This window comes from Neoarthrinium moseri (assembly GCF_022829205.1).
Source record: "Neoarthrinium moseri strain CBS 164.80 chromosome Unknown scaffold87_Wmoseri_CBS_16480, whole genome shotgun sequence".
Classification (NCBI taxonomy): Eukaryota; Fungi; Ascomycota; class Sordariomycetes; order Amphisphaeriales; family Apiosporaceae; genus Neoarthrinium; species Neoarthrinium moseri.
Window position 1 is genome coordinate 31,255 of NW_026055201.1, and position 10,664 is coordinate 41,918.

Here is a 10,664-nt window from a genome sequence, read left to right on the forward strand (position 1 = left end):
GGCCTTTGAACATTCAACCATATCTGTAAGGGTAGACACCTTCTTCTATGGTTCTACAAAAAGGGGTGTCTAAGATGAACACATGCTTTACACGTCGATGGAGGGTTCATCTTTTTAGTCGCCTCGAAGGGAATCCATGTTTGGATAATACGGACAACCTGGGGGCGAAAAGACTCCCGTTGAGTCTGTTTTCAGGAATGTCATCGAAGATCCCCGAGTCGAATCTCAGATTGGAGAGTGGCAGAGTTTCACACTGGTCCTCAGATTGCGATGTGGCCGGAGTGAACGAGCTGCATTAATAGGGACCATGCGCTCAATAGTGGCCAGTGCTTGGCAATAGGAGATATGCTCCCGTATCTTCAGCATCATGCTTTCCTTGCATTTGGCGTAAGCTGTTCAATGACTGACTGATCTGGTACAGGCTATCGAAAATGCTGCCAGGTCACAGCTGGATACTCCCGCTGATCAACGGGCCGCGTTGCTTGCTGTGGAGAAGGCAATCAGGGAAAGCGACGTCATCAAAGATTCCTCGACTATAGATCTTTACGATTGGGCATGTACCGGACTTGGTGAAGACTATAGCAAGACTATTGGCGCACTGCGCCTGTCTTTCGTCAAAAGTGCTTGGAAGCCCGGCAATGCGAATCAAGAAGCATTCAAATCATTCTACGCATGTGTTGCCAATGGTGACTGGGAGAATGCGCAAAAGGTTGGTGCGAATGTCAATAAGCAATGCAAGCATCATCTAACTGACTTGCCCAGATCGCTGCAATCATGGACCAGAAGCTCCCTAGCGAGTCTAGACCTCACTTCTCCAACATCCTGGCGTACTATGTCCTATCGGTACGTTCTTCTGGGGAGCCTTTCAAAAGGACAAATCTAAACCTACTCCAGTCCCGGCTACCAGTGACAGACCCGCGAAAAGCTATGTTTCGTACACTGGCTCAGCGGCTGACCGAAAAAGCTTATGGCTTACGGGACAATGTAAGTCGTGCAATCAGGTTTGCTGCCATTCTACTGACATTTGCTGAAGACGCCCAATTCAAAGGACTATCCTCCCCGAGCAATTGCCACTGAAGAAGAAATGCGTTTGTGGCTAAAGATCCAGGTCGAGACAAGACAATCGGACAGTGAGGCCCGCGCGTTTCTCGACAAACCTGAATGCAACGCTCTGAAGCATCTGTCTGAAGGCCACGTATCTGTCTTTAAGGAGATTATGAGTCTTCTGGAACAACATCAAGTCTGGGAAGCATTATTCCATATCTCACAAGAGCTGTTCGATCGAGGACTGGAATACTTGATTGAAGCCCAAAGTTCCACGGAATCCGAGCCTGACTCAATGACTGACTCGGAAAGGAAGAAGCATGAGGCAATGAAAGTCATTCAAGAATTCACAGCCTCTCGGTCCGAGGAACTTTCTGAGGTCAAGAAGGCGGCCGAGGCCCGTGCTTTCCGAAGTGCAGTTATGGACTGGTCTCTGTGGAAGCAGTTCATCGGCGCTGCTGTTCAACTTCAGGATCACAAGAGGTAAGTTCTGCACTCGTGATGCGAGGAAAGCTTTCGATGGCTCACCAAGCTAGGGCTCTCAAACAGTTACAAAACTTCGTGACGAAGGTCTCTAAAAGTGCCAAGCTTCCGAGTATATACAAGAAGCAGATGGAGCTTGCCAATCTCTTAATCCTGTTTGGACGATCGCAGTCAAACACTTCGACTTCGGACGAGAACATTTCGGAATCTCGTATCAACTATCTCGTTGCATTCGTCGTCGCAAACTACAACCTTGTGTCTTGTTTTGATGACCTCAAGCCGTACCTTGAGCAGCTCTCTTTCGACGAAACGAAGGTCTTCCTTGAGCGGATTGGGCAAGAGGGAGAGAAAGTAAGAAATATCTCTGCCGCCGCAAGATGATGTGTTGCTAATGTTTTGTTTCAGGAGACCAACGACACGTTCCAGAACCTGATGCTACTAACCCTTCGGTTGAGGTTCCGATATCTCTTTACCTCCTCGCCCAAATCGTTGTCAACATCTGCCGGGGACGCTTCTAGCAGGTGCAACTTTTGTCAGAATATCGTCCAGGACGGTCCTTGTAAGAATTGTCTTGAATCAGTCGCGAAATCATGCGTATGGACATACAATGCAGGCTTCAGCAACAGAGATCTCCGGGCACGCATTGACTCGGAGGATGTCGATCCCTTCGCCGACATGACCATCATCGGAACTACTTGCTTGCTGAAAATGGCAGGCTTCGGCGACGAGCGGAGGGGCTCGACCATGGAGTCAATCAATCTCAAGCTGGTCTTATGGGCTCTCTCGTGGTTGAATGCCAAATACAGTCGCACACCCCAGAAAAACCAGGCACTACCGGTCTTCATGGCCAAGCTCTATCTCTTGGTCGGGTGTGTCCCCCACGCCAAAATGCTATGGGACACTCTCGGGGTCAAGAACGTCACTCTCGATTCTCTTGGCCCGCTATTTTCTGATCGTTTGTCGACCATAGCACCAGGCATGTGGCGCCCCACTGGCAGCACTCCGATGTACCCATACCACAAGCATTATATGGACGCCATCCGACAGAACATCCCCAGAAATATCCGAACATCTCTGGAGCTTGGCAACTTCACCAGCACACTGGGCTTATTGGCATTCCAAGACCGTCTAACCCATAGTTGTACGATGATAGTGTCAAACGTGGAAGACAGACGGGGAATACGGGCGGTTGGTGGCAAGCCTGGGTTCGATGCCAAAGATGACCCTTTGCTTCGTAAGTCGACAGTAGATCCTCAAGCATGCGCGTTTCGTCTCTGATATTTTGTAGGCTTGATCGACAACCAGAAGGAGTTCGTCAATGTGACTGATAACGCTGCTTTACCAAATCACGAGTGTGACCCTGCCACCCTAGCAGACATCATCAGCATCGGGCCCGGTCTCTCTGTAAGTTGGCAGCCCGAAACGGTTTATAGAAACTTTAACTTACAGTAGCTCAGGATACCCGCGCGAAGCTGTCCCTTTTCACAGAGCAGTTCATCTCCCTCATCTCCTACAAGGAGCCAAAGGACTTCAAGCCTATCAAGCCAGCTCAGGTTGCAGAACTTGAGAGGTCCTATATTGCTCAGACTGCCCAGAGCATCCACATGAATTTTGCGACACCTTTCTTGCGATGTCTCGACGCAGCGACAGACAATGAGACCGTTCCAGTATTGACAGATTCCGAATTCCACTACTTCACTACGATCAACTTCCTACTCTCGCATGCGGTCCTGGCCACCGAGCGCCAATGGAACAAGAGCGCTCCGCGGGACAAGCGAGGCTCGACCATAGTTGGAAAGATAGCCGCCCAAATCAAGTACCAGACCACGTCTCTTGCACTGGTTCGCGAAGATACTCCAGAGACGGCGAGAGCACTGTGTCACTTCTCAAATCTGCATGCCTTGGGTATGCTGCGCGAATCAGCATTGGCTGTGAAGCTCACGGCTGGCTTCCTCGAGCGGCTCATCGCGCCGGCCAAGAACGATGCCCCGAAGTGGTTGGCAGACGACGTCAAGGCCTTGCAAAGCGCCGCTACCGAAGCCAACGACTTTGTCAAGAAGCGTATCAAGGCGCTCAGCGACGCTGCCAACACGTCGGGCTCGCTCGACAGCATCTCCGAGTATGCCTTCGGCGGCCTCATCGACGGCTCCAAGTCCGTAAATGCTACTCCAGCCACTGCTGCAGATGGAGAGCTCGAGACCATGATCTTTGTGGCCGCCGGCCAGCACGCTGGGTTTGAGAACACGATTGGAGAGATTTTGGATTCGTGGCAAGAGGTCGCCAAGGGCTGGAATACGGTTAAGCTCGACTAAGGTGGGAGGTTGTCCTTCGAACCGGGTAGAATTGATTCGTGCTCTTAGCTGTCGCATCGACATTCGGGCACTCAGCCAGTATCATGAGGTTCCATCTAGATACAATAAAACAAGATACGCTATCCCTGTACCCGCTCTCCCAACCGTATGAGAACGCACCACTGTTCGGAGGAAAAAAGGGGTATCATCCATTCTTGTCAAATACGGAGATTATCTTCCTAAACTCCTGTCTCCATTCCCAGCGCCGGTATGGTGTTTCACACGGTCAGTCCGGCTGAGCCCGTTAGCGCCTTGCTTCTCTATTTCGCAAAGGCAAGTCCGCCTCTGCTCCACTCGTAAAACGCGGCCATCCCGGCGGGCTGAGTCTTCGGTAAGTCGGTAAGTCGGTAGGTAGGTCACGGTGATCTGGCTCAATCTGGCCTCTTTCTCGCGCGCTGCCCTGTCTTATGAAACCTCGTGCGTGCTCATGCCGCCCTCTTCTCAGCGGCCGAGCTCCTTCTCCTCTTGCGCCCGGCAAAGACGCGGCTCTCCTCGCGCAGGGTGACCCAGACCCAGAACCAGCCCATCATCTCGACAAAGGCCAGGGTGAAGAAGACGCGGTTGCGCAGGCCGTCCCAGCCGCCGCCCTCCCAGCGGGCGCCGCCGGGGGCCAGCGGGTGCGACATGCGGCCCGGGGCGGCGCGCCCGCCCGACGGCGTCGTGGCGAAGACGAAGACGGTCAGCAGGCTGAAGACGAAGACGCGCAGCGGCGCCTGCGCGCCCCAGTGGTGCACCAGCCAGATCTCCTCGGGCATCGACAGCGTCAGGATGTCGCTGAGGCCCAGCAGCAGCAGCGCCACGGCCAGGACCGAGGTCGTGGGGGTCGGGATGTCGAAGGCGGTCGTTCGGGGCTGTGGTCGGGAGCGGGAAACGTTAGCTTTCGTCTCGAGACAACGGGATCCCAGGGGAAGTGGGTGCGGCGTAGGTTGCTGCTGGAGGGAGACAGGTAAGTACTGACCATGCCCATGGACTCGCCCAGAACGAAGACCAGCGTCTGCTCCGCGATGGAGCTCGGGTTCGTGAAGAAGAAGTAGGCCAGGGTGATGTGGAAGAGGGAGAGCGAGGTCAGGATTGTTTTCGCCGATATGAGCGCCATGGCTGCGGCTGTGCCAGAGGATCTGGCCTCTCGACTCGGAAGATGAAGGGGGAGTTGCGTGGTGTTTCGAGGTTCGAACTGGACCGGGTCTTGGTCTCTTTCCCCCTCTCGAGCTTGGTATAAAGAAGCGGCGACCGCCGTAGAAGTTCAGAGAACGAGCGTGCTCGCGTCGTTGGCGTATGCGCAACGTGCTGTAGCAATCATGGGATCAGTACCCAGCACCGGAAAGGATCGTCTGGGGAAAGGGCCTGTCGTGTGACAGCGGCAGGATGGCGAGTGCGCAAGTGAGGCTGCTGAGACAAGGGTGGTCTGGTTTGCCAGCTCAGCAATGACATTTTTCTTTCAGGGACCAGGCCAGCAGACCAGCTGTCCCCGTCACATGCGCCCAGGGGCGGGCGAGGCTGCCATATCGTCCGCTTATCGCCTGTCGCGGGTGTTGGGCTAGTTACAGTAGCTTAGACCAAGCCACTGGGACTGGTGAGTGGACGGGGCGCGACGTTTGGCGCAAGGCTGCCCTGCTGCTGGCCGGGGCTGGCTACCCCAGGGGCCCAGCTGTACATCGTAGGTAGTTAGTGGGGGTTTGCCCAGCTGCCTGACCCCCCAGTGGTGGACGTCGGGCTGGCGCCGCCGCCGACCAGTGCCAGCATGCGCTGCCGGGTAGTCGCTGGACCAGGCTGGAGCTCTTTGCCATGACATGGATGACACTGGCTCGCGACCATCATCTGGGCTCCCAGCGACCTGAGAGTGCTTCGTAGCCTCACGACGAGGGTCTGACCCGACATGCCGCGCCGACTATAGACGCAACCCAGGCCCCTCGACTTCCCACCATGGAGCTCGACACCGCGCGCCACATCCGCTATTTCCAGCGGTGCTACAAGTCGGTGCTCCCCCACCACTACACGGCCAACGACAGCAGCCGCCTGGCCCTCGCCTACTTCATCCTAGCCGCTTTCGACCTCCTGTCCTCCCCGTCCTCATATACCTCCGCACCCGACAGCTCGGCGACTCCGCCGTCGCTCATTCCCGCCGCCGATCGTCCGCGTCTTCGCGCCTGGGTCCTCTCTCTGCAGCACAGGTCCGGGGGCTTCTGTGGCAGCCCGCAACATGTCCTCCCCAGGGAGATTAGAAGGGGCTACGACGGCGAGCTGAGGGTGCAGACAGCCGACGACCCCGAGAACGCCAACATCGCCGCCACATACTTTGCGCTCATGCTGCTCGGCATCCTGGCAGACGAGTCTGCGGAGGGCGCCGCAAGCACATACAGGCATGTCGACAGGGTAGCAACATTGAAGTGGCTGAAGAGGCTCCAACGGCCGGACGGGAGCTTTGGCGAGCTGGTCCAAGATGACGGCACAATAGGCGGGGGTAGGGACATGCGGTACTGCTATATGGCTTCCACCATTCGGTGGATATTGCGGGGCAACCACGGCGACCGCATACTCGACTTTGACGTCCACAAGCTTGTCGCGTACATGCGTCGGAGCCAGACCTTTGACGGCGGGATAGCAGAGAGCGAGATGGGTGAAAGCCATGCTGGGTATGGCTACTGTGCCGTCTCGGCCTTGTCCATCTTGGATCTTGCGGAGGAGGATGCCGAGGAGCCTAACAAGTCCCTGCAGGCGGGTATTGCGGACATACCAGCATTAGTGCATTATCTCGTGTGCCGGCAGTTCGCATATACGGACCAGGAGGAGGACGAGGAGGACGAGGATGGGGAGAACGAGGGGGGACCGCCTGAAACTCTGACGACAGATACCCCTATCCCTGAGATGGCCTCCCTCAGCATTGACTATATCAACATTGCCGGCTTCAGTGGACGGCTCAACAAGATCCCTGATACTTGCTACACGTGGTGGGTAGCGGGAGCCTTGAGAATCCTCGATGGCGCCCTGCCTGGCGCTACTTCGGTGGACCGGGCCTCCGGCCGAGCTTTCCTGCTCGAGAAGACTCAGCATGTCATAGGCGGCTTCGGCAAGCATGTTGATCGACCCCCAGATGTTTACCACTCATATCTGGGCTTGGCTGCACTGGCAACTATGGCCGGGGACGAAAAGGAAGCTGGTTTAGGACTCTTTGACGTGCGCCTCTGCATCGGGAAAGAGGCCGCAGCAAGGGTGGCCAGAGGTAGGGACTTTGTACTCGCAGGAGCACCTAGAACCAAAGAGGCCTAAAATATTAAAAACGCGAATTATCATGACAACCAATGTTCTCTTCACATATCATCCGATTGAAACTCTGCACATTACAATATGCCAGATTTATCTAGCAGGCATGGTGCTTGCGTAGTCTGGGCGTGGCTTCTCGACCAGCAAACATGAAAAGTGACTATCCGCGCTGCTCTATCAGATATTCGCTGGAGACGCTATTGGGGGATGCCACCGCTGGTTCAGACGAAATCGTTCACACTTGTACAATTATGGGACAGTTATGGGGTAGAAATTAAAGCGCTAAACGATTCTTTGGTATCACAAAATGCACTACTCGGTCGAAACAGTCACTTCCACGGTCGCCACGGTGGCATTTGCAATATCCTTCCACGATGGACCGCCGGTCATCCAGCCAACCTCGATCTCTCCACAACAAATCACGAAGACCTTACGTTTCCCGTTGGCGTCTGTCCCGATCTCGAGGCACGTCGGACTGATGAGCCGATCCAAAACCTGCTTGGAGCTGGCGCCTCCGCCCCCGACTTTCGTCAGATCGGTTTCTACGAGGCAGCCGTCCAGACAGTTCGCCGTGTACGCCGTCTTCCCGTCCGAGCTCACATGAAATCCGTCGCAATGTATGAGGTTATCCGTCACCAACTCGACTGGGCCCACGATGCGTAAAGGGGTCTGACCATCGGCTGGTTCCATTTTGTAGGGCGCACGATGTATCGTGCCACCGCTGAAATTCGAATACCAGATGTATCCACCGGCGATGCTTAGCCGGTTGATTCCAAAGATTCCATTCTCCCCCTGAGGCTCCATGGACGCCTTATCCGTCAACAAAGTTGTGCTTGTGCCCTTCGTTACGTCCAAGACCGAGATGCATGCTTTTGTCGAGTCCGCCACGAGCGCAAATCGCTCGGCTACTGGACATAGACCTAGCGGAAGGACTATATCCTTCAGATCTCCGGTCTTCGCTGCTTTTGGCGAAGCTGGCGCGCTCAGGTCCAGTTGCCATACCGCGAATCCCTCCCATCTGGACGCGGCCAGGTCACAGAAATCCGCCGTCAGGACGGTGTATGTATCGGCTCGGCCAGGAACGGGACATAAGTTGAGCGTCGCCACGACATCTGGAAAAGTATAAACGATCTGCGGCTCCGAGTCTGGGTCCTCGGGATCCAGATCGTAGACCACCGGGCTATTGAGGTCTGGCACCAGGATGTGATTGCTGGGGCGAATCGCGAAACCCTCGAACCAACCGTCTGGGGGCAGCTGAGTGACTAGGACGACATCTAGGGCGGAATTGTCTCCTGACATGATCGTATCGGAAGCACGCAAAGTATGCTTGAGTCGCGTCAAGGTGCGTGGGGATATGTGGTGGAAGAGACGATACGGAAGACGTCCAGAGTGTGGAGAATGCTCGTTCGCCGGCTCGAGCGGGTCATTATATCCAGACAATATGTACCAATGGCTGAGAAGGAGAACCAAGGGGAATACGTGATGGAATTTCGGAAGACGCAGCACCTTCCGATGTGTTTTGTTATTTTCTCCAAGGATTCGTACGTTGATCCCCCACTGGCCATGTACAGCCCACCTTCATGCATCTCCGTCGGTTGAGCACGACCTGTCGGCGTGCCGGGATCTTTGTGACTAACGGCCGCGGGAGGGCCAGGGTCCTTGACAGCTAATGAGCTGGCACCATGTTATTCCCTAGGCAGAGCACGGGGAACCCGGAAAGTGGAATTCTCTCCTGCAAGCTGATGCGCTATGGAGATCCAATAGGGCTTAGACGGTCCCGAGGTCACTTTCCTGCCGACGGAAGACCCCATTACGAAGCGGTGGGACGCGTGTGTATTGAAACCACCTGAGGCGCGGTTTTTCTTTTCCCATTCCTAGCCTCGAGGGCATCCCCAGGTATTACTATATCTTAGCAACCCCGGACTCTGCCGCAGGGAGGCTGCGATACCACCCTTCATGACTCGAGCCAATGCGGCTCCCAGACTAGATCCAATCCTCCACCGGGACTTGACAGCACTCTCGGCCACGACTTAAACGAAATCCCGGGCGAGGGGAGAGAAAGGATCAGCTCAGGCGAGGGTTTTAGGGTTTGCGCTAAGAGTTGCGCCGAAGCGACGACAAGGGGACAGTGACAAGGGCAACAATCAGCCAGCCAGAAGGCCGCTTGGCCGACTACCAGGGGATCAATCAACTGTCAGATCATCAAGCGTCGCAATATCTTGCAACCGACGGGTCTTTTGCAGCTCTGGATTGTACGTGCCTCCGCGGTGGGTATGATCTGCGCCCAAAACGCGTGAAGTTTTCTTTCCCAGCCCCAGCTCCAACGCCCTGTCTTGGTCCACCCTACGAACCTGAGACAAGGGTATAGAAATGGCTCCCCAAGATACAAAAACTACCGAAAGCCCTAGACGGTCTCACGTGATTAGTTACAGACACGGTCAGGGCGTACCTAGTTTGAGTTTCGTTCAATCGGAAATGTGCCTGCTTCAATTTGCAGGATGCATCGCTGCCGCGATGCGGCGGGAGATGCAGGAATGCAGGCCTGACTATCCCCCGAGCAGGTCTGCTGAATAGGGTAAAGTTCCCGGCCGGACTATTACTAACCTCTAATTCTAGCTGTTCAATTACACAGTCACAAGACCCTCCTAGAGGTACAGATAAGATGTCGAAAATAAGATAGTGATCACCGGTCTCATCTACTTGTATCGTTTCTTCCCTTCAGCCAACTTCGTCACACCTGGCCCGGCAGGGTCTAACTACTGGCAATAGAATCGTGATTGCAGCAGACCGAGTGCTTGGCCATGTCCGAGCTCCATCTTATCAGACTAACTAGCCAGGGTCTGGGCGCCGATACTACCTCGGATCCTCTCATGCGACAAAGAGCTTTTCCAGAAGATCTCGATAATATATGTTGCCTCTATAATCAATTGTCAGACCACTTTTGGTGCAACGCAAGGAGCAGTCCTGTCTGAATTGTCAACCCTTGCCAGACAAGTATGCAATGCACCATGCAGAGTGAAACCTAACAACTATATCTCTGGGGCCCTCATGTATGCACCTGGCCCCATTCTCGATCCGAACGAGTGTGCTTGCGAGCGGGTCGCCGCTTAGCACGGCAGGACTGGCTGTTGGCAATATTCCTAAAGTACCCTGTGTGAGGGTCCCATGATCGTCGCTTTGATTTGCCTACTCGGCACTTCAGCTTTGTTGCTCTTGGCCACAGCGCCGCCAAGGCCCCTCGTCTGATTGCGACAATCCCCACGGAGCTGGTTCCGAGCGGGAAACAGGATGAACCCTGCGCCATTCGCGTACTGCGGGTATAGCAAGCGTACTCCATAGCGGCCCGTCACCGTTCGTGCACGTACGCCCATGATTCTAGAACACTCGGAAGGATGGATGTTACAATCCGCGCATGCCTGAGTGCACATTGAACTCCGGTGCTTTTGTAACTATCACTATCGTGAATACTACGGGGCAGCCCTAGTGCGGCTGCTACACGAAGGCCGCAAGACGTGCCAATAGAAG

The 10,664-nt window shown here is 54.9% G+C and overlaps 4 protein-coding genes across 4 annotated transcripts; 2 read left to right on the top strand and 2 right to left on the bottom strand.

Annotated features, from left to right (window-relative positions):
- Positions 1-197: 197 nt before the first annotated feature.
- Positions 198-3,839, top strand: JN550_012479 (uncharacterized protein; the record flags this gene model as incomplete). Its single annotated transcript, XM_049310959.1, has 10 exons — positions 198-281; positions 422-709; positions 763-843; positions 895-984; positions 1,034-1,527; positions 1,581-1,878; positions 1,933-2,086; positions 2,141-2,761; positions 2,816-2,931; positions 2,985-3,839. 10 exons carry the CDS (start codon positions 198-200, stop codon positions 3,837-3,839), a joined length of 3,081 nt encoding a protein of 1,026 aa, XP_049165523.1.
- Positions 3,840-4,303: 464 nt separating this feature from the next.
- JN550_012480 (uncharacterized protein) lies at positions 4,304-4,974 on the bottom strand (the record flags this gene model as incomplete). Its single annotated transcript, XM_049310960.1, has 2 exons — positions 4,304-4,729; positions 4,837-4,974. 2 exons carry the CDS (start codon positions 4,972-4,974, stop codon positions 4,304-4,306), a joined length of 564 nt encoding a protein of 187 aa, XP_049165524.1.
- An 827-nt stretch (positions 4,975-5,801) lies between these two features.
- On the top strand, positions 5,802-7,145 carry JN550_012481 (uncharacterized protein; the record flags this gene model as incomplete). The annotated part of the gene is made up of 1 exon (XM_049310961.1): positions 5,802-7,145. The coding sequence occupies one exon, from the start codon at positions 5,802-5,804 to the stop codon at positions 7,143-7,145; it is 1,344 nt and encodes a 447-aa protein (XP_049165525.1).
- A 306-nt stretch (positions 7,146-7,451) lies between these two features.
- JN550_012482 (uncharacterized protein) lies at positions 7,452-8,438 on the bottom strand (the record flags this gene model as incomplete). Its single annotated transcript, XM_049310962.1, has 1 exon — positions 7,452-8,438. The coding sequence occupies one exon, from the start codon at positions 8,436-8,438 to the stop codon at positions 7,452-7,454; it is 987 nt and encodes a 328-aa protein (XP_049165526.1).
- Between the last annotated feature and the right edge of the window lie 2,226 nt (positions 8,439-10,664).